Source organism: Saccostrea echinata, unplaced genomic scaffold (genome assembly GCF_033153115.1).
Source record: "Saccostrea echinata isolate AGI-Se365-2 ecotype Australia unplaced genomic scaffold, CSIRO_AGI_Sech_v1 ptg000030l, whole genome shotgun sequence".
Lineage (NCBI taxonomy): Eukaryota > Metazoa > Mollusca > Bivalvia > Ostreida > Ostreidae > Saccostrea > Saccostrea echinata.
In genome coordinates this window covers 31299134-31323475 of record NW_026889779.1, presented here as the reverse complement: position 1 = coordinate 31323475, position 24342 = coordinate 31299134, and the positions used below count along the sequence as shown (strand labels likewise).

General features: G+C 33.7%; 1 protein-coding gene across 1 annotated transcript in view; it reads right to left on the bottom strand.

Moving 5' to 3' along the window:
- The window catches only part of LOC133197023 (transient receptor potential cation channel subfamily M member-like 2), a 29827-nt gene extending 5823 nt beyond the window's left edge, over positions 1-24004 (bottom strand). The window contains exons 1-21 of the mRNA XM_061332863.1: positions 23932-24004; positions 23600-23818; positions 22433-22582; positions 21892-22122; positions 20302-20463; positions 18644-18853; positions 18121-18290; positions 17981-18030; positions 17049-17154; positions 16600-16780; positions 16133-16284; positions 10044-10254; positions 9460-9578; positions 9196-9248; positions 8407-8537; positions 8099-8193; positions 6758-6895; positions 6379-6402; positions 4763-4865; positions 283-446; positions 60-166 (exon numbers count right to left, since the gene is read on the bottom strand). Coding sequence (XP_061188847.1) covers positions 60-166; positions 283-446; positions 4763-4865; positions 6379-6402; positions 6758-6895; positions 8099-8193; positions 8407-8537; positions 9196-9248; positions 9460-9578; positions 10044-10254; positions 16133-16284; positions 16600-16780; positions 17049-17154; positions 17981-18030; positions 18121-18290; positions 18644-18853; positions 20302-20463; positions 21892-22122; positions 22433-22582; positions 23600-23818; positions 23932-24004 — 2849 coding nt within the window. The remainder of the gene's footprint in view (positions 1-59; positions 167-282; positions 447-4762; positions 4866-6378; positions 6403-6757; positions 6896-8098; positions 8194-8406; positions 8538-9195; positions 9249-9459; positions 9579-10043; positions 10255-16132; positions 16285-16599; positions 16781-17048; positions 17155-17980; positions 18031-18120; positions 18291-18643; positions 18854-20301; positions 20464-21891; positions 22123-22432; positions 22583-23599; positions 23819-23931) is intronic.
- Between the last annotated feature and the right edge of the window lie 338 nt (positions 24005-24342).

Here is a 24342-nt window from a genome sequence, read left to right as displayed (position 1 = left end):
AATAAATAATGTAAATGGCACCCCCACCGCAATAAAAATAAATTAATAAAACAACATACAGCTCTGATTCAAGCAATCTGTCTGCTAGCAGCTTATTTGCTGGTTGACATTTCTTTCTCATGGTTCTATAAATCCCACATGCTATCAATGCTGAGGGTAAAGGCTCCTATTTTAAAACAATTTCAAAAAAATAGATACTTTTCCATTATTATCGGGAAAAAATTTGAATTTACAATTATATGCAAAAAAAATTCATCTCCTCTCACATAGTTTTTCTATTACCTTGCAGTGTTGCCAGAAAAATTTGGCTAGTTCTTGGAGATTCATCATCAGTATGGACCAGACAAGGAGATAGAAGTATGGGTCAGATTGACTATCAGAAGAGACCCTATGTTTCAATGTATCTATAAGTCCTTCGTTGGTAAAGGTCATGGCTCTTACAGGATCTGTAAATGTTTGAAATATACTGATTATCTTACTAAAAGAAAGAAAAAGACATTATCTTGATAAATTTTCTCATATGATGAGACGTATATACTACCCAGGAGCAACTCTGTCAGTAATTTGATGTAATACATTGTACTTAAACTCATACAAGTAATCTGTCAAACAATTTATTTTCTGTAGGTCCCACAAACGTCAATCTATTTTTTTCACAATTTTGATTTGTGTCCAGATTATCTTTAACGAAAGTAATTTACAGTATAATGGCATGGCTTTTAAATCCAATTCTGCTGAAGTTATTTGTATTTACATGTAGATGTAATTTCTTCACATTTCAGTTGGTATACATCAATTCAAGTTCTGAATTAATACATCACGATGGCATTTGATAACGTTAAGAATAGATATGACTGCCGTCATGAGAAAAGGGCCCTTATCTTTTGACGTCACAATGCGCAGAAAACGACGTCAAAGACGCGGTATTGTAAACACGGAAGTATTTTTTGTCGAGTGCGTTTTGTGAACAAGAAATAAAATTGGATTCCCGGATGTTACAAGAAAAATATTAAATGATATGAAATTTGATGCGGAAATTTTAAATAAATAATATAATTACATACTAGTACATACATTTATTAATTATTCTGTTTTAGTATTTAACTTGATATCACATAATTAAGCTAAACGAGACATTGAACTCATTGTTAATTACGACTATTTATAACGACGTGTTTATATGATGCATGACTAAAGATACTGTATATTTGTTGTCTGAGCAATTTGAAAATGTTTAAATTTGACTGATATTCAGTAGACTAAGTCTTATTATGAAATGGTATTCTACATACACGTATATAATTTTTTTTTCAGAGAGATGGGGGGGGGGGAGAGAGAGATCGAGATCAATGCACATATACACTTCTCTTTTTCTAAAGAAAAATACCTTCATGTAAAATGTATTTATCCATTTTAATACATAGTAAATCATATCCATATGCGCAGTAAGACCAGCTCAGGGTGTAGCTGCAGAACTGTAGCTCTCTGCTTGAGAAAATTCGAACAGACAAAGAAGAGAGCTACAGATCCAAGCGTTGTAAAAACCTTCGATTTACGCCGCCGCTTTTTTGTCGCTCGCTTCAGGTATTATCTCTTGTATTTAATGCTTTCCCCAGCAGAGAGCTACAGTTCTGCAGCTACTCAGGGTGAGGCGTCGATATCCAAATTTGATGGGGAGTGGGGGGGGGGGGGGGCAAATATCATTGAAAAGGAAAACAAATCTGCGAATAAAAAAATCAATCGGTAAAAATTCATTCTAAAAAGAGAACCTTTCTTTTTTATTGGGGGTCAGGGAGTGGGTTAGATACTGGTATCATGGGATACTACAACACCGAATAAGGGGGGACGGCCCCTATATAGATAATTCTTTGCTAAATTAACAGCAAGAACATATGCAAATGGGAAAACGGAAGAGGGCGATGCCACCGAAATTTTGCATAAAATAAATTATGGTTAAAAAAAAAAACATTTTGAAATGATCAAATAAATACATAAAAAAGTAGTCTCTGATAAAATTTATGTATCAATTTTCTTAAATTGTTGCGATAAAAGCTGACTTGAAATTAAATTGCAATATGTTTAGGAAATAAATACAGCTATATAATGTGGACTTTTTCCAAAAGCATTATGATCAATGTTGAAGAAAATAACAGTAACATCGACGGTGATATTAAGATTAAAATGTTTATGAAACAGAAGAAAACAGATTAAACAATAGGTTATATGCTGTAAAGAAATTACAAACTTCTTATAAATGTTGATATGGCGACATCTTTTGAGAATAAGTACTAGTAACAAGTGGTTATGGGTGTCATATTCAAATGTTAAGAAAATGTTCAAAAACATCAACCACATCAGTTGTAAGACAACAAAGACAATCAAGAAATCTAAATTTTGATAAAGATGGAAGAAAAATTAACACTGGTGATGTTTCGAGCGGAAAAAAAAGGTTCAGGCAAAACTTTGAAAACCATAAAATATGTTAGAAAAAACTTTTTTTTTGGTTGACTGTTGAATTCATGTACATCTGTATGTAATAAATTAGTCACGTCTCGTGTTAAAATCTTGGACGTTGAGTCTCTGCTTCGATATCTCGATGTCTCGGATATCTCGACATTTTTGAAAGTTCCGTTGCTATCGGGATACTGAAGGAAAATGATTAAACAAGCACACACATCTTTCTGATTTTAAAGAAAAAAATGTTTCTATGTCAGTCGTGTGGTAACAGGCAAAAATAAGAGTCGTTTTCTTTAATTTCGAGATTATTGAAACAATAACTAGGAAAAAAAATGGTTTGTCTATTTTATCTTTAGCTTTCAAGACAAAAGCAGATACTAAGTCGCCTATGAAGGTGAGTTAGAGTGGTAGAGTTACAAACATTCAATGGGATATTGCTTAACCGAATCGCCTCATATACAAAAAAAAGTATAAACGTGTGTCGGACGTAATATTTAATTATTGTTTAAGAATATATTTTATGTACATTCCATCGCATCGAAATATGAAAAACTTAGATGTCAGATTAACTGATGCCACAGAGGAAGATAAATAAATGACCTTAATTATGTTAAAATGCATATATTCAAGCAGGTCCGTAGCTACAAATTAAAATGGCGGGGGCGGGGGATTACTCCATAAATCTGACACGCAATTAAGAGGGCTGGGTGGTTGTGGCCATTTTCAGACTATATTGATCTCCTTTAGAAGAAGAGCTCCATATAAAGATATACAAAAATGATCATATTTTAAAACTAAAATGTATGAAATTTTTGTTTGCCAAATGATATTTGACAGCTTAAGATATCATATCTAAAAAATTAAGCTATATCTGATGGTTAATTTGTTGACCCCCCAGCCTCCTTAAAAAAAAACCTGTACTGACTGAAGAGTGGTGGTGGTGTTTTCAGGGGGGGGGGCAACTTTCTAAAATAATCTGAGAAGCAGAAAATGGGGAAAAGCTTATCTGTACAAAAATCCTGGAATTTTTCAGTGCTCCACCTTACAACAACAGAAATGGGGCGGGGGGGGGGGGGGGAAACCAGCACCTATAAAAGGAAAATTTGCTAATACTATACTCAGAAAAAGTGGGGGCAGCCTTTTGATTAAGTGTGATTTGCTTAAAAAGTAAGAAGTTAGCAAAAATTTAAATTTTCATGTACGGAATAAACGTTCATAAAGCAATCCTTTGACATCATTATATGCCTCTTTGTTATTTCTCCATCATATCTAAGACAGGCGAAGAAATTGAATTGTATAAACAATGGAAACTTAATTATTTAAACATTTTTAATAAAGTGTTCAAAAAAAAGTAAAAGAATAATCCCCTTGAAGGTTGTGAACAGATTTTTTTTATTTATGAAACTTTAAAAAAAGTTTACACATCATGGCGTATCTGAATTTATTTCCCGTTAGAATTTTTTGGTGATACAGAAAATACATGAGGTGTAATTATCCCTTCCTAACAAAGTTATAGGGGATAAAGTATAGTGCGTGTATGTGGGTGAGTGAATGCGTGCTTATAACCCAAATTTTTTTTTTAAGATCGGGATCGATATGCTCTTTTGCGAGGAGATGCCCCGCTTTAATTGCGTGAGGTGCCCTTCTGGGACACCTATATAGATCTTTTTATATTTTAATATTACAAGTGCTTTATATGTTTAATAAATTGATATAGAGTATTAATTATAAAAAGAATACCTTGTGTGGAATTCAACAAGTATTAATTTTTCGACTCAATAAAAAACCGTTCCTAGATCCTGTCTAGACCCCACCCCTCCCTCTACGAAATTACTAGATCTCCTCTAATATAGTATGAAAAAAGTATGCGACTCCCCTTATGAATAATTACATACTAGTTGCTTGGAAGAAAAAAAAATCAAGTTTATATGTGTTAAAACGATTAAGGTTATTTTAAAAATGTAGTTTTTAAAGAATGCTTGGAAACTAATTTGACGCACGCGACGTCATTACGTTTTCAGTGAGTAAGTCAACGTTGTTTTGAAGCGGCCTTACTAAAATGCTCATAAAATACTGAAAAAGTGAGATATTTTTAAAACGTGTGCATATTTGCATTCAGAAAGAGTCAGGCTATCAAAATTTACCAAAAAGTCAATTTGTGAAATTTTGACCTTAAGGGCCCTTTTCTCATGACGGCAGTCATATGTATTAGATCTATTTTAGCAATGATGATGATAACTTGATAATGTCGCTGACTTTACGATATATATATAATCACATGTAAAGTCTTGACATTAATACTTGCCATTTCTATCGCCAAGATCATAACTCATAAAAACGTCTATCTGCAGGATTCGGACCACAAACCTTATGACATTCTCCTCTGTTGGTTCCACGTCCCAACCCATCTATACAATAGAAATTACACAATAAAGAAAGAACATAGGTAATCAGAGATTAAAGAGCTCACCTCAACGAATGTTGTTCTTAAGTAAGGCAAAGTCCCACACTAAACAATAATCTAGAGGTATGCATCTCTAGATCCCACATTTCTGCATTTTTGGTCTGACAGGGCTTGCAGTTAATTGGGAATGGACATACCTAAAAACTTTAAACTAGTCACTCATCCAGACAATGCAAGTCAAATCCATCTGAAGCAAGTATGAAAGTGTTCATCTTTAGATGCGTCATTTATGCAAGTTTGGTTAAGATAGGCCTTATTTTCTTGGTAATGGACCTGCTCAAAAACATTACCCTGTTCACTCACCTGGATATTATAGGTCAGATCCAGCATCCGAAGCAAGTCCAGTAGTGTGCATACTAAAATGTATCATCCATGCAAGTTTGGTCAACAGAATGCTGATAGTTACTTGGAAATAAGATCTGCTCCAGAAACTTTAACCTGGTCACTCATCTGGAAAATGTAGGTCAGAGCCAGCATCCGAAGCAAGTACAGTAGTGTGCATACTAAGATGTATCATCCAAACCTTAAAACCTGGGACGCCGACGCCAAGGGTATGACAAAAGCTCCCCCAATTTCGTTGAGGTGAGCTAAAAACATGCGGAATAATTATACACATTAAAAAAATCATCTACGATTGACGAAAATGTTATATATTTTAGCTGTGATGCACATTTATACAGGAATTTGATAAACATTCATGTAAAAAATTATACAACCCTGCATCTTACAAAATCAATCTTTAACATATTCACGCTTTGGGTAATGAAACAAGTAATAGCATTTTCAAGGACCAAAACTCAATAAAACAAGAGATGTTTGTGAACCCCCCCCCCCCCAATAATTGGATTTTTTAAGTCGAAGAGGCTTAAGTCTGTCGAAAATTGCTCGATCGTTCCCAAAATAGAAATTGACCTAGTTATTTTATGATAAATCAGTATACCAAATTTCATTTCAGTATGTGCAACCTCTGCGACGAAAATGAACGGAAACTGCAAATAATTGGAATTTTCCTAAGTCCAAGGGGCATAACTCTGTCAAAAATTGCTCGATCGTACCAAAAACAGAACTTGACCTAAATATTTTTATGATAAATCAGTAAAACAAATTTCATTTCATTATGTGCAACCTCTGCGAAGAAAATGAACGGAAACTGCAAATAAGTGGAATTTTTCTAAGTCCGAGGGGCATAACTCTGTCAAAAATTGCTCTATCGTACCCAAAACAGAACTTGACCTAGATATTCTTATGATAAATCTGTATACCAAATTTCAGTTCAGTATGTGAACCTCTGCGAAGAAAATGGACGGAAACTTGGTGGACCGACAGACCGACCGATAGACAGCAGCAAAGCAATATGCCCTCCCTTTTTCGAATAGGGGGGAGGGGCATATAATTGAAAATGTTTAATTGGAAAAATTCTCAAATATTTAACTGCAAAAAAGCTTTGTTTTCATTACCTGTCTCTTAAGTTCTTCTGGAATCTGAAACAAAATTTTAAAAAAAATCAATATCAAAAGGTTTAGTTTTTTTTTTTTAATATACTGCTTAGAGTTACTTGATAAATATACAGTATTAAAGTAAGTAACAAGTACTTGAGAAGGGATGACAATACTTGTAATTGATATAGTATAAAAAATACAAAATATTTTAAATAAAGTTCTCTGATTTATGTTTAAGGATTGCATCTATTCACATTTTTGTTGCCTTAAGGATGATAATCAATGTTAATTTATTTATCGAACATGATACGTTTGGTAAAGTTCCTTGTTTTGGCAGTTGATGCCCCTGAGATTGGAAGTAAAAAGAAGAAATTAAACATTTAACCAGTTAACTCACATCGTCTGCCTTAAACAGTTTGTGGTAATTCTCTCTCGTAAATTTGTTGATATCAACACACTCTTTTATTAAAAGTCTCACAAAATCCTTTTTTCCGTCTTTCATTGCACGAATCATTAGTTGGTTTTTGAAAGCATCCTAAAATTAAACAGATTGTGCTTTAACACTTTTAAAATACAAGTTGATACTGACTTTTTTTTCTTTTACATTTGTGGCTCAATTTCAGTGAAACTTGGAACACAAAATAACACCAAAAAATACATTATTCCGTATACTGGATTCGTCATAACGATGAGCAATATCGCCATATTTCTTAATTAATATTGATAATAATTAATAATAATTCTTATGAAAATTAATAAACAAAATGTAAAAGGTGAAGTCAATGAACAGTGATCAATTTCATAATTCAAGTAGCCTGCATTGGTTTGAAAATTGATCGTATTCTGCATGCTCTTGCGTATTGAATCATTTGAGAGACATAAACACCATATGCAAGTGATAGTGGAATATTACTACATAAATAAGAAAAGTTAACGATAAGAAAAGTGAAGTCATCCAGTTTGTTATACGTTTAGTTGTTAGTTGGCCATTATCGTCGATAGTGTAAATATCCGAATATGAAATATATGTAGCAGATTCTGTCGTGCCTTTTATCTCGAGTTCACTGGGATATATCGAGTCGACAAATAAATGAAAATACATCTTTTGTTAATTGATAAATTGTCCATACGCGTAAATGTCGAATACATGGACTGGAATGTTAAATTGATGCTCTGAATAATGCAATAAGGTGTTGTCTACCCGTGTTCGAAGTTTTACTAAAATTAAAACTATTGTAGCGATACCATTTTGAAATATATACACAGTTTAATCAGAAAGACAAGTTCAGGTTACCATGGTTACGCCGTTTACTGAAATAAAACAGAGCCAAAAAATATCTTGATGCAGTGAAATTAGTGGGAAAAAAATCCAATCAGATCAAGCACGTTACAGGAGGAGCATGTAGATAGAATTCCACCAATTTTCCGTACAACACTGTTCATAGTAATAAAAATACTGATACAGGGAGAGAATTCCACCAATTTTCCGTTTTAGGTATCCTTACAACACTGTTCATAGTAATAAAATACTGATACAGGGACATATTTGCAAGCCAAGGGTTATCAGTCCTCTCCGCTCTATATGGAGAGCGAAGCGAAACGAATACCCTTGGCTTGGTAAGATGATACAAGGAATGATATAACTTTTTGTTTAACAAGTTGTTTAAAATTCAACCAGTTGAGCTACAACGGAACCAATCAGTTTTGTAATTGTAAACATGTTTCAGAGTCTAACTACCGTTAAATTGGGTTTGTTTTTGGCAAACACGTGCTCCTTTGCCTTTTCACTGCTGTTAAACGCCAAAGTCAATCGCAGTTTCTTCTCATTTGATTCTAAAACAGATTTGAATTTGAGAGGAAAGTAAATTTTGCTTGTGGAATGCATTGTTGTTTTGTCGTTATTGTGATTTTTTTTTCGTCATATACCTGAGTCGATTTTCTTAAGAAATATTACTAAATGAACAAGATGTATGAAATTTGAATAATATAGCAAATTTTTTTCGGTCAAACCACTGAGCTAACGTAACATACACTAGCGTAACTTACCCATAACATCTCTCAGCAGAACTTCTATAAGCACCATGTCAAATTCACACGTTTCATCATTTAGATCGACGAATATGAGGCATCTACTGTTTTGGTGATTTACTATCTCCATTAATTTACTGTCTTGTGTTCTACATAGTAAAATAAAATCATTAACCCATTTAAGACCTAACAATTGACTGATACTTTGATAGGATTTATTCCACCTATTCCTACTTTTACAAAATCTGGTTGGAAAAGATAAAAGTTTATGTGGGAATAGCTGGAAAACTTTTGTATACAAATAACTAACTGCATAAATAAAATTGATTAATTAACTCCCGTTGAAATGGAAGACAGTTAAAATGACTTTTTTTTATTGTAAGTCTCATTTTTTACCAATATTTGAAAGAAAAAGAATTCATAGCATTTCGTTTATTTGAAAAACACACAACAAGAATATAAATATTAATGTACCAATAATTCCATATTAAAAAATGCACATTTATTATATATTTCAGTGCATTAAATCATTTTTTTCTTAAACCTATTTATTTTATTTTCTAAATTTCTTAAATTTATTGATTTTTCTGTATTGAACTGTACAAAATACAGGTAAATCAAGGTGGGATGCAATTAAACTTAGGTGCTATACAAAACAAAAAATAAACTATCAAAACACGTATTGTTATTTGCAAGTGGGAATAGGTTGAATTCAGATTTTTAAAAAGTGGGATAAGTTGAAGACACCCTTTGATAGAAACCATGTCTTTTAAAGGTATTCAATACGTTTCACACAAGTCATGTTACCTGATTTGATGTTCAGTGATGGATGCCAGGATATCAGCAAGTCCTCCAGTCCCCTTAAAGAAAACATTAAAACGATTCCCTTTAAAGTCTGCTCTATTACATCATATAAATCAATCAATTATCTTAATTTCCACAGATAAATATCAGTCAGATATTGCTGTTTCTCAGAAACTTTTTAGATATTCGATAAATGTAATATGAATGCTAAGAAAAATTGAGCTTTTACCAACTTCCCCCTTCCATTAAAAGTGACTTGAAACTAACCTTTAAAACTACGACATGTCTGCCGGCATCTAAAGATCGTCGTATCATGCTAACAGATTGATATTGGTCACCTTCCACAACCAAGAGAACTGAAGGGACTTCTACCGAGTCATCCTCCTCTGAAATGGACAACTTGCGAATCTTAATAATAAATAGCCGTATGAAGATTCCAATTTTTCCTTGAATATAAAGGATAAATTTTATTTCGTGAAAGTGAAAGGATGTATGACAATCAAACATGCCCAAAACTTATAGTTTTTATAATTTTCAGTTAAAAGAAAGTTTTAAACAGGTTTTCAAAATATATTGGTCTGAAACGCCCTTGCATTATGTAAGTCGTGAAGTCCTACCGAAAATTTTGAATGTTATAAACTTCAAATGTGTGTCTATGCCCCTTTAAAGCAGCATACAGTAGCGCATTTGAATATTTTAACCACCAACCTACCGATAAACATCTAGGGATTTTTTAAAGAAACAAAATACCGGTAATATAATTAATTTAGGCAATATATTTTAGACTGTACACACACACACACAGAGAGAGAGAGAGAGAGAGAGAGAGAGAGAGAGAGAGAGAGAGAGACCTGGTTTGTTGAGTTCAAATCTTCCACGTCGAATGTACTCCTCGAGATCTGCTCTAAGTCTGGCAGTTGACACCATGTAGCCAGATCCATTAACATTCTCCACACTTTTCTCAGGCAACAGAAAATGAGTGCAAAACGGGTTAAGATGGTAGTCTCCTGGAGCTGTTGCTGCCTCACGTGTATTGTACTGTGCCGGCCATCTCCCAAAACCCTGCACATTTAACCAAATTAATAAAGAATTACATAAGAGAAACACTTCATAACGTTTGGAAATGAATTTCTAATAAACTCTTTTGGTTTGCACTTACTCGTATTTTTCCAGAAACATACACCTTGTCTTGTATGCAATGCGTTAATATAAATGAGTTAGATGTGAATGTTTCTCCTTTTCTCTTCGATCTGCTACGAGTCATAACACCTTTTCAGACTTGAGGGAAATATTAACTTTATAACAAATTGATCGTTTGCAAGCAATTAGAAAAAGGGGCAAGAAGAGGGTCCACGGATCAAAGACGTTTTTCTTATTGCAAATGTCATTGATAATAAATGAGATCCACGTCCTGTACTGCACTACCTAGCTGAAACCCCTCCTTTCACCAAAACTTATCCAGTACCAATCCTTATATCAACACATAGCTGGATCCCACCCTTTCAGCACAACTTAGCCAGAACTAATCCTTTCATCAACACATGGCTCAAAGCCACTCTTCAGCAAAACTTAGCCAGAACCAAGCTTTATATGAAAACTTTGCTGGAACTTGCATTTCAGCACAATGCAGAGAGAACCAATCCTTTCAGCACAACTTAGGTAGAATCTACCTTTTCAGCTCAACTAAGCCAGAATCCCCCCCCCCCCCCCCGAAACACAACCTACCAAAACCCAACTTTTTAAGGACAGATACTACAAACAAACTTCTTCTTAAAAAAATAACAACTAAATCTTTATTTATTTAGTAAAACAAATAAGTTAAGCCACAATATGTTTCATTTTTCAATCGAAGTGTCTCAGTAACCTCCTATAAAGTGATAATTACTGAAACTTATGATTGTGACAAAAAAGAAGAAACTTGAACAACACAGAAAATCTACAATTTCTTAATATTTTAGAGATTTGATATATACATCATTTACAACCAAAAATCGTTTTAAAAAGCCAATCAATGAATCTTTTTTTTTTTTTACTGTGGCATTTGTCCTTAATTCGTCTTGAAGAGAACCACCATTTTAGCACAACTTAGCCAGTACTTGTACTTGTTTCATGACAACCAGGTCAGAACCAACTCTTTCAGCATAATTTAGCTAAAACTCATCCTTTCAACAAAACTTGGAGTGAACCTACCTTTTTATAACATTTTAACACAACTTAAAATTCATCTTTTCGGCACAACATCGTCAGAACCCGACCTTCAGAACGAATTGGAAAGAACTTAATCTTAGAACACAAGTTCACCAGAACCAATTATTTCAGTTTCGGATTTGTTTAGTAGGATTTCCCCCATACCCAGCTTTCCCCCCGAATCTGTTCCCAAGAGTAGGATCCCCCCAGGGGAAATCTTACACTAGAGCAAACATTCTCCCTCTTTCTTTCTCAGAGTAGGATTTTCCCTATCGATAATATTTTGGCCAGGGATGGGGTAATTGAAATGAGAAATTTTAATTTACAGTATTTGAATTCATTTTTTCAAGGTAATTTAAAGTATTTGTAGTTGAGTTTGCTTTCAATTACAAGTAATTGAATGTATTTAAATACATTCCAAAAATGTCATGTATTTTTCAATTACATTTCAATTACATTTCAAATACTTTATTTTTCCAAGTTACATATTTAAAAAAGGTGTTTTATCATCATGCATACCAGTAGTGTTTGGTATAAGTTTGTGTTTATTCAATAATTAAAAGCCTAATAATACTTATACAGCATAAACACAATGCCCATGGCATAGGAAGGTTAAATTTAATAATATTGCTGCTTCAAAATATTCATTAAGTAAGTGATATTTATTTAATTACATTCTTCAAAGTAACTGAGAGTAATTAATTACATTTGTTAAAATCAATGTAATTGTAATTGCAAGTAATTGACAAAATTATCAATGTATTCGAATGTATTTAATTACATTCAAAGTAAATGACCCCAATCCTGATTTTGGCTAAAAGTTTACATGAAAGTCAATTATATTCTCCCTCACTTCGTTCGTCCGAATATAAATCAATGAAGTGCTAAATGAATAAAACACAACACATATTAAGTAGGAACGCTGCTCGCTAGTGCTTTTATTAAATACTGCTAACACATAACCATAACACATTAACTAATACAACTGTATAGCCCAAATTCATTGCATTCCATTGCATCACTATCAGCCATACTCGCAACCGCATGACCTTACTATTTATACCCTATATAACCGCGTGACTTTCAAAGAATCTTTTCGAACATGCTTCATAATACCATGCCGCGTAAATTTTAATTGATCTCTTATTTGATATATGAGGGTTTTTATTTCGACCCAAGAATTGTTCAAAGTTAAAGATCAAATCATTGAGTCTTAAACCAAAATCTTGACTCATAGGAAGTGGTATAATTGGTCACTCAAAAAATCGCAATACTCGATGTCTCAACATCTCTCTCGTCGCAGTGGTACCTGATTGTTCACGAATTTTGAAATGTATATTTTTATTTATTTTATTTATGGATCGTTGCTTATTTATAGAGAGTGTGTAAGTAAATTCTAAAATTTATATTACTGATAAGTTCCACATACCATTTGGTGAGTATTTGCCAAAACAAGAACCAACAAATACAAGAAGTACTTCTACCGATCGAAATCCGTAGCATAAATATGTCTCCTTGACCCCAGCGTTGTAATGTTGGATGGATTTGAAAGCAAAGAGCAAATAGTCTCTCTAAAAGTTTTGCAAAATTTCAAATTTTTAGAAATTGGTCCATTTTAGTATCATTTCAACGGCAGCTATTTAGGATATTTCAACCCCTGAAACTTGGAGAGACACTTACACATCAATGATATGTACCTTGGCATTGGTCATTTGCAAAATTACTTTGTTAAAAAACAATCTGATTGTACATACAAGTACTCTGAAGTTGAAAAGATGCTTGAAATTCTGATTGATAATATCTATGTGGTTTTTGGAGAACAGGTCTTCCAACAATCTATTGGAATTCCCATGGGTACCAATTGCGCCCAGTTATTAGCAGATCTATTTTTGTACTCATATGAAGCAGAATTTGTTCAAAATCTTTTACGTGAAAAGAATAAAACACTTGCTGTGGCCTTCAACTCGACATTTAGATATATCGACGACGTATTGTCAATTAACAATGGTTATTTCCATTCTTATGTCGATACGATATATCCCGGTGAGCTTGAGATAAAAGATACCACAGAGTCTGACACATCTGTTTCATATTTGGATATTTTATTAGAAAAAGACGTTAATGGTAATCTAACAACAAAGCTTTATGATAAACGTGATGACTTTAACTTTTCAATCGTCAACTTCCCTTACTTATGCAGCAATATACCCTTATCACCTGTATATGGGGTTTATACCTCTCAGTTGATTCGATATGCTATAGCATGCTCTACGTGTGAACAATTTCTAAAACAAGGTAAGTTGTTGACAAACAAGTTGATGGAACAAGAATATCAGCAGTCTCGTCTAAAGTCATTATTTCGTAAGTTCTATGGTCGATACAATGACCTTGTCAGCAAATACAATCTTTCATTAAGTCAAATGCTGACTGACTTTTTTCATGAAATATATGGAGATAACGAACAGTATTTAAGCTCAAAAGTCCATTAAACAATACAAAATAGGAGCAGAGCAAACACGGACCTCCAAAACATCAGAGGTGGGATCAGGTGCCATGGAGGAGTTAGCATACCCTGCCGACCGGTCCCACCCGCCGTGTGCTCCTTGTCATGATCGGGAAATAACAGAATCCGTTGACAATTCAGTGTGTAAATAATGGCCTAACAATTAGTATGAAAAAACGTCAGTCAGCATTTGACTCAAAGATAAATTGTATTTGCTGACAGGGTCATTGTATCGACCATAGAACTTACGAAATGATGACTTTAAACGAGACTGCTGATATTCTTGTTTCATCAACTTGTTTGTCAGTAATTTACCTCGTTTTAGAAATTGTACATACGTAGATCATGCTTTTGCCTATCGAAACAACTGAGAGATATAAACCCCGTATGCAGGTGATGAAGGTATATTGCTGCATAAGTAAGGGAAGTTGACGATTGAAAAGTTAAAGTCATCACGTTTATCATAACGCTTGGTTGTTAGATTACCATTAACGTCTTTTTCAAGTAAAATATCCATATATGAAACAGATGTGTCAGACTCTGTGGTATCTTTTTTCTCAAGCTCACCAGGATATATCGTATCGACATAAGAATGGAAATAACCATTGTTAATTGACAATACGTCGTCGATATATCTAAATGTCGAGTTGAAGGCCACAGCAAGTGTTTTATTCTTTCCACCTATAAGATTTTGGACAAATTCTGCTTCATATGATCTGCTAATAACTGGGCGCAATTGGTACCCATGGGAATTCCAATAGATTGTTGGAAAACCTGGTCTCCAAAAACCACATAGATATTGTCAATCAGAATTTCAAGCATCTTTTTAATGTCAGCTTCAGAGTACTTGTGTGTACAATCAGAATCTTCCTAACAAAATAATTTTACAAATGACCAATGACAAGGTAAGTGAATTTATGAATTCCATTTTTATTGAAAAAGCAGCTGTCAATGATATCAAAAAGCCTGGACATTAATTTATCGTGGGAAATGATTGTGTATAAAGTTGAAAAGTCGTAAGTTTTTAAGCTGTTGATTTTGGTAAATTCTTGTGATTTCAATTTTTCCAAAAGTTCCTTGGAATTTTTAAGTATCCACATCCACATCATATTAATTGTTAGGTCATTATTTACACACTGAATTGTCCGACGGATTTTTCCGTTATTTCCCGATCATGACAAGGAGCGCACGGCGGGTGTGACCGGTTGGCAGGGGATGCTCACTCCTCCATGGCACCTGATCCCACCTCTGATGTCTTAGAGGTCTGTGTTTGCTCTGCTCCTATTTTGTAATGTTTAATGGACTTTTGAGCTCGAATACTGTTCGTTATCTCCATATATTTCATGTAGTACATTTGGAAAAAAATCCATTTAAAGTAATATTCATCTTTTTTGTATCCCTAATTACAGTACTTGGTAATGAGAGATCACCTGTGGGAAATTTACGGAGGGGACGCTTGTGACAATGTTCACCCCTTCTCCTCCCTCATATAAGTACAAGCATGATATTTTATCGGGAGAAAATTTACTCTTTAGGAACCGACTCTTTAACTAATACACAGAGTACCGGTAGGATCCCTACCCCACCTTCTAGAAAATTGAATCTGGTGTGAGATTTCCGATGGGGAAATCCTACTCTAAAGACATTTTTCCGTCGGAGAAATCCTACACTAGAGCCTATTTCCGGGGGGGGGGGGGGAATCCTACACTAGAGCCAGTTTTTCGGGCGGAAATACTTTAAAGGGAAAAAGCCTACTCTACAAGACCGGAACCCACTCTCAGTATAACTTAACAACTTAGCCAGAACCTAGTTTTACCGGAATCCACTCTTTTAACCGACATTTTAAACATAATTTACAGAGAATCCATTCTTTCAGCACAACTCGGAGAGAGGCTACACTATAAGTACACCTTAGACGGAACCCATTAATGGAAGTAAAACTTAGTCAGAACCCATCCTATTCAGCACAACCGGAACGAAACCTCTACCACAATTTTGTCGGAATCCGAAATTTCAGCACATCTTATCCGGAATCTGCTCTTTCGGCATAATTTAGCGGCCAAGACCCACCCTTACAACGTACTTACCAAGAAACTAATCTTTAACACATATTGGAGAGAACCCACCCTTTTATCACAACTTGGCCAGAAATAAAAGGGATTACTTGCAGAAAAAATGATTACTTACTGCATTGTATAATAAAATACACCTGATCTTCGATAAATAGCGCTAAAAAAAATGACAACATACGTTTTTAACCAGTAACGCACGGTTCATTTTCAGGAATTCCCAAGATGCAATTCCTATAACAGTCGGACGTGTATTCACGTTTTCCTTTTCAACGACTTGTCCAATAACCTTAGAAATTTCGGAAGTGGCGCCATCTGTTGTAAACCACACCCCTGGAATAGAGATAGCATCTTTTCTTTTAGAGGGCCATTTTGTTCACTTCATTGGATTTTTTTCTGACATGTTAACATTTTTAACAGAATCTGGATACAAAAATCAAACAATGCACAATAGTGCACCATGCATGGTGGCTAAGTTTGATTGGTAAAATTGTTGAAGATGAATTACATTTGTTTTATTTAAAGGAAATATAGTCATTTACGTTATTTGTAATGTTGGCATTTGTGTATAACAGAGGTACATGCCTCCATAGGATGGAATTAGTTTCGAAATATTGATTTATAGTATCAAAGAACTGAAAATATTACCTTTTTCTCTAACAATATTTTCTAATGCTGATGTGAAGAACCTAGTCTTTCTTGGGTCGTTCAAAATTTCTAATCCTTCACCTGTTATGGAAATCAATAGCCGAGGTCGCCTTAGACCCCACTGTTTCATGAGGAGTGACAATAGAACGTTCAGGTGGGTTGTGGTGCTGAGGCGAACGTACTAGAAGAAACAAAACATATATTAATATTTATGCATTATTACACAGTAATAAGTCACGGACAAATTAACAATATTAAATTTTGCTGTCTTCTTTATGATGATGCAGATTTTGATTAAAAACAATACAGACAAATTTTAAAGTTTTTTAATTGCATATACCAATTGAAGGAATGCTTGTAAAATTGACAGAGATGGCAAAGACAAGCTATTTTGATTGAGTTGTCAAGGTAGGATTTCAGTGATTTGACACTAAATGCAAGATTCATACTTGAGCAATGTAATGTTCCAGTCCCCCTTCTGCAAAAACCTCCACGCTTCCATAGGCATCTGTCATAGTAGAATCGTCATTTAGAGGTGGAAGTTTTGTCTGCATACTGCATGGAATAGACAAAGAACCATTTGTTACAAGAAAGTGTTATTCGAAGTGTGTCTCCCTTCATCCCAGTTATATTCCTGACCATCGGTGTATGTCCTAGACATTATTTTAACCTTTGAGATATAATTTTGGGTTCATGATACACCTTGGGGTCAACAACAATACACCTGACTTTGAATTGATTCTGGTCGAAGCACCAATGTATCTGTACATGATTTCAATACCATTTTGCTAGGTGACCTTGACTTTCAAGATGTGACCTTGTGTCAAGTAGTGGGTAAACATATAGCAATCAAACATAATTATTCCAAGGCTGGCTGCAGTGAATGAATAAACAATACAATGGTGAAACTGATATGGGCGAAGTTTGGGAGTAAGAAAGTATGGAAACCATGAAGGATTCATTAACTTCTATGCAATGTTGGAAGACAAAGTGTAGTCCCTTTTATAAAATGTACATGTAAATGATATACATCGTGTGAGTCTTTGAACACATAACATGTAACACTTATGTCATCAGCAACAATCATTCATGTCAAGAGCTAAAGAATTAATGTCCAGACATCATTTCATCCTTTTCATCTTGAACAAGAACATACCAAAGTTTGAAGCCATTACAATTGACGATTCAAGAAACATGACTCAAACACGATATATGACAAACAGAAAAGACAAACATAAACACAATCATGCCTTTTTTGTGAGAGACATAATAAGTTCTGAATACTGCTATATGAATAATATTTTAGAAAAAAACATTGTGGCAAATCTTTAAGCATGGTACACGTAATAGTTAAAGTTGAAAAAAAAAACTTAAAACTTACAATGATTTGCAAGGTATTGTAATTTTCTTTCGAATCCAATCTTCAAGTCTCTGAAACATATAAACATATAAGTATGAGACATTAAAAAAAAGCAAATCCATTTCTTAATATTTTTTGAAGAAATTGATGAAGAAGTGTACCCTGTTAGTTTCATTCCCACCAGCAGAATCCTCAAAGTAATCTTCGAGGCTGTCAGGATACCGTAGGTGTCCTACAATCCTAACAAGCCACTCTGGTCTGTTTGATACTGAGTTCTCGTTTGATTCTACAGGTAGAATTCTTTTCCAAAGAGCAGCCGCCAGTTCCATATCTACATGTTGATACACATTTAAAATTCTTTTTATCCTTTCATGTATTTTAATAACAATATAGGTATTTTACAGTTTCAAAGGCCTTTCAGAAATTGACTGTCAAATTCTTTATTCTTAAATTAATTCTTTATCAGGTGTATTTTAACTTTTGAAGACAAACCATGGAATTAATTCAGTCTTATAATTATTAATAAATGGCATGGATAATCATATATTCAGGAAAAACTATAAACTGATTTTCCCATTAAGAATGAAAGATAGCTATATGTGAAATCATCGTAGACTGCTTTCGTTGAAGTTGATAAACTTTAATCAAAATCATTATGAGAAAACCTAATATAACATTACCTACCTTTCCTGCAAGTGGTATCTTCAAAGTAGGACTTGGAGAAACAGGCGACGAAGATTTCGCATTCGGCGATAAGTGCACACTTTTGGTTCTTATTCAAGTCCGATGTAAAATAAACGGTATTATATTTGTACTTGCTGTGCTTCAATTGCTCCCGACATCTCTCTGCCCGATATTTGTCTGTCGAGCTAATCAGCACAATTTCCTTCCTTACTAAATGCAAAAGAACAAATTTTGTTTTGATGGACTAAATAGTAATTTCTATCATTATAATGTTACTCTTTTATCCGTACATGTAAAAATCTTTTATCCGTACATGTTAAAATCTTCAACAGTGCTGATCTTAAATTCTTTTAAGGTCTAGCGATAAGTTCCTCGAATATCATGTTCTGTATCTCTTATATATATACCAAATGTATTTAGTATTATTATCGTTTTATGATTACTTAACTGATTTCAAAATGTCTCAACATAAAACATATTTACCAAAATTGTGATATATTTACATTTCCAAATATTTTTCCTTAAGATTCTTTGCAAATTTGAAAAAGTTCATGTTCTCATGAACTACCGTGGGATGAGTAAGAATATTTCCATTGTGATCTGATTGAAGTCAAAAAATAGTGCAAACTTGTTTTTTTCAAAATTGATCGTTGAATGGCAAAAATATGTGGCAAGTCATCAGAAAAATAATGTAAATATAAGATGTGAATTTAATTTTTGAGAATTCATGAGGTACATGAACTACAACGCTTCAAGCCTGCATATTTGTCATATCATGATGCGCTAACGCGCTTCATGAAATATGCAGGCGTGAAGCGTCGTAGTTCATGAATTCTCAAAAATTAAATTCATCTCTTAAATGAACAATTCAAGTGAGACCAAATCCTCTGAATCTTGCACAAATGTCAAGTAATGTACCTCAGTTTTTATTTAGAGAACTTGTTAAAGTACCAATACTTCAATATGACAAAAATGGAGAAAACTAGATATAACTGAGGAATGTGTCGTCAGACCTTAAACCTGAAAAGATTCTCTGTGTTTATCTTGTTGTTTTCTGTTCCTACATTTAAGCTTTGCTAAAGAGCAAGGTTTCCTGTAACAAAATTTTCAAATCAATACCGATCACAAGCAAGTGATACTATACACGTATCTTAGCCTGGAAATGAAACTTAATACCCCCGTTACTGAAACTGAACCAGGGAAAGCATTGCAGTATACCGCGATACCCTATATATACAATTCCGTTTTTGTTTCGTTCGTATATGAGGCAATGTCTCTTTTTTCTTAACGTCATATTTAATCCCAGATGCAATGAATAGTAACAAATATTAATTTTAATCACATTTATTGTGAAACAATGATTACATTCTAGCTTTTTCGGTAGATTATGACAATCGGAGTCATAAGGTGCTTGATTATATTGCGTCATCTATTTAAAACTCATAGTCTCAATAATGTTTAACCACTACCAAGAACGCATGAGTTATCGCCCTTGCACTGGTATTAAAAGCATTTATCACAATATGGTGATAAATGCAATTAACAAAATTATTCCAAATTACCGACCACATCACTTAAGGCGGCGTCCATTGATTTTTCTTTACAGCTAACTATGGTGGAAAAGACCATCCTTGTAATGTTTAAAAATCTGTTCTTACCTCTTAAAATTTGACAAGCATGCTTTAAAGTCGTTTCCAAGACTACTTTATCCTCTTCATAAGGTAAAACCCACGCCATGTCTAATGAATTTATATCAGACATGTTTACATTTATATTATATGCATGGAATCGTCTCCCCGTGTTTCGAATTAATGTGCGCTCTAAAAAAGAAAAGAAATTTTCAAGTTGGAATCAAATTCCACAGTTAAAATCCTAATGATATTTGGATGCTTACAATTTTTGATGGCAGCATTTTTTTCTTTTGCCTTACTGGGTATTACGTAGAAACGGAAATTGAATTTACAAAGGACTTATCTGAATAACATAAATTCTACACTCTGTGGGTTTATATCTAAAATCAAATGTGATTAATATTTCAATTCTAAGGGGGGGGGGGGGGGGGCATTCATATGTGAAATTAAATATACACACCAGATATGTTCTATCAGTTGGTCTTTAACGATAAATCAAAATCTAGGCTTTTTGTATCATAGACAACCGCTTCTTCAATAAAAAAGGAACTCGGAAATTTTCATATCTGATGTTTGTCAACTACAAAATTACTTTGTAAAAATGAATCACTCTGATTTTACACATAAGTACACTAAAGTTGAAACTAAAAGGATGCTGGGTTCCTCCTTGATAACAGCTTTGTAGTCTTTGAAGACCAGGTCTTCCAACAATCTGTTGGAATACCAAAGGGCACTTATTGAGCTTCTTTGTTAGCATACCTGTTTTTATATTCCTTTGAAGCAGAATTTATTTAAAAAATTCTACAGAAGAGAAAGAAAACACTGGTCTTCAACTCGACATTCACGCATATCGACGACGTTTTACTAATTAACAATAGCTACTTCCATTCATATGTCTACTCTTTAAGTGAAACTTTTTAATGTTTTAAAATTATAAAAAGATGAAATCCTTTTAATTTAAAATATATATACGTAGGGCGTTCAAATAATACGCGCATTTGTTGCAGATATATCCCAGTAAACTCCAAATAAAAGATACCGTCGAGTCTGCCACATCTGTTTCATATTTGGATGTTTCACTGACTATTGACAATATGAAACTTTGCCGATGTCCTTTAGTAATATTTCTGTTACAAAAAGTCGTATAATAAAATATATTTCATTTATTTGTGCCTATTTGTATCTAGTTTACTCGTTAAGGTGAGTGAAACTGCTTATTCCATTGACTCTTAAATAACACTTTAAGATTTAGCAGTGTACGATTTAATGTCTGTATTTGAAATTATAGTTCATGAAGAGTTGATGAAAGTTACGTTGATATTCTAAGTACTAGTATCACGAAGAAAAATCGTCAACGTAAAAGAAAATTTGAAATGCTAATCTCATTATCTTTCATTTAGCCATCTTTTAAATGACGAATTAAAGGAAAATTTGTTGTCACTTTCAAAAATCAATTTTTCCACCAATACTTAACTATAACAAGAGAGATTCTGATTCTTTGTAAGGTACATGGCAAATTAATAAATTGTATTAATGACCTGATGACAATTAAAACAACATGGTCAAAAAACGTATAGGTTAAAAAGTTTCCATAAACAAATATTGAATTTTATTTACCAAATTGGCAGAATTCATCCCCCAAATAGTCACGTGACAAAATAACGAGATGGTTTGTTGCAATGTTGATTTCTTCTGTCACTCGTAGTAGCACTTCCTTGTTGATTTCTGATATCGAGCGGTAATTGCTGATGGAACACTTGACACCACATTTTTGTAAAATTTCGCAAACTTTCTTGGCTTCTGTAGCATTACTGGGATGATTACTGACGTAAATGTACTTTTCATACCCTGTGTAATGTATTAATTTCATCTATGATCAGTAAAAATAAAAGGGGCACTCAAGTTCCATATTCAAAATTCTTTCATTATTGTGATTTTATAATTCATTTGCAATTTCCTACCCTTTGAAGACTGAAACAAAAGTGTTCGTGGAAATATTTCTTAAATTACAACAAATTTCTTTCTGGCATCTACATGTGCGAACCTTGTATAAATTATATGATAATATATAGCAGTCAAGGTTCTACCACTCCAAATAAGCAGACAAAAAGCAAAGAAACGCACAAAATACATTTGAACGGTATAGCAATTTATTTACCTTTTTGATTTCTTCGAAGAGTAAATACTGATGGGCGGTCTACGTCATCAAAGATAAGTAAGTTATTCTGGATGTTCTGCCATTGTTCTATCATTGGGTCAAAGGTTATCAGTGCAAGTTCATTTTGCCGAGAAGATGCTAGCTGATAGTCTGAAACACAGAATATAATTAATTCCCATGACTTGTATAATATCAAGTTTATTTTGTAAACCATGTACATGCATTTCCATACAAGGCTGCTAGATACATTTGTTTTCCATATCATCTCATTCTGATTGGAATAAATAGCGTACTGATAAATATGTTCATTGTTGACATAAAATTTTAAATATGTATCTTCTACGAATTGTTGTACCGTGTCCTCTACTGTGTCGATAACACAATATTTCTATCTGGTAATTTCATCTGTTTTATTTTCCTGACAATAACTACCTCCCCATTTATCCTCATGCAGAAAATAATATATAGTAATGTAAATAAAACTAGTGGTACTGTGAGCACTGAGCTCACTAAATGATACCCCTCGCCTCCCATATGATTATAATGGCAAAGTCCATGTTTTGCTCTCGGAAACCCGAAATAAGTGTCAGATCAAAAAGGAAAATAGGAGGTGGACAATGGCATTATGTATTAAAGAATTTGTGAAAGTATCATTAAATTTTATTCAGTGGTATAGGAGGAGTTGCGGATAAGAGATGGGTACCCTTCAATATTAAAGAAAGAATGGCAGTGTCCATGTTTTTGCTATGGGAAACCCGAAATATGTGTCCGATCAAAAAGTAAAATTAGGAGGTGCACAATGACACTATGTAACAAAGATTCTGTGAAAGTTTCATTAAATTTCATTCAGTGGTATAAGAGGAGTTGCGGATAAGAGATGGGTACCCCAAAGCGTAACAGACGGACGGACGGACATCCCGATCACTATATACCCTCCCACTTTTCAAGCGGGGGGTATAATAAAGGTGTAGCCATAAATTCTGTTTCTGAGTTAAAAAAAAAAATTTTGCCTCCGTTTTATTTTTAGACACAAGTGGGCGAATTTAAGACGGGGCGAATTCATAGAAAACAGTATAATTTCTTAACAGAACCGTGACTGGGCGAATTTAACACAGGGCAAAATTAGTTGCAAGTGTGAAAGGGCGAAAATGTATTGTAAATGCTAACCTTGCTGTTGTTCCTGGCTGGTTGCATATTCTTTTGACAAACACATGAGAACGACCCCATTGCTAAAATTAATATAATCAGCATCTTTCTCAGTCCTCTCATTTCTGCAAGTGACTTCAGCTTTGATGCTATGTAAGCTCTTCAGGAATCTTTTTATATTCCCTTCGTCCCGAGAGTGATAACACAGCAGTATTTTCCTCTTCTCTGCTTTCCCACATACTTAAATACCAAAAAGAGTTTAAAAGAAAACAACTTAATGTGCATTATAATAAGAGAAGGAAGCAATAACTTAAGTCAAATTCATTATCTTCGAAGAAACAAATGTAGCATACATAGGAATGTTAACCAGTTGAGGATGACATCCTCCATTTCTGTTGAGATTCCCTTAAAACTGGGGAGGTCCATGGTCTAGTCTTTGCATGAGAGCTACGCTTCATAGAATCTGAAAACTAGTCAAGATATTTCTGTGTAAACATTTATACCTAAGCATTCCAAAGAACTGCATCGATAGCAACAACAGATTTTACGATACATGTTACTCTACAGACATATTTATCCATGATAACAAATAAATCACTAACTGTTGTACAAAGTCATTAACTATGTCTTTGAATATATTTTCAAAACAAAAAAAAACTACGTTTAATTATTTTTGTACTAATATTTCTGTCATTAACCTATAAATCCAGGCTGGTGCTATTATATCTTAATATTACTTTTGAAAACATCGATGTTTCTAGTAT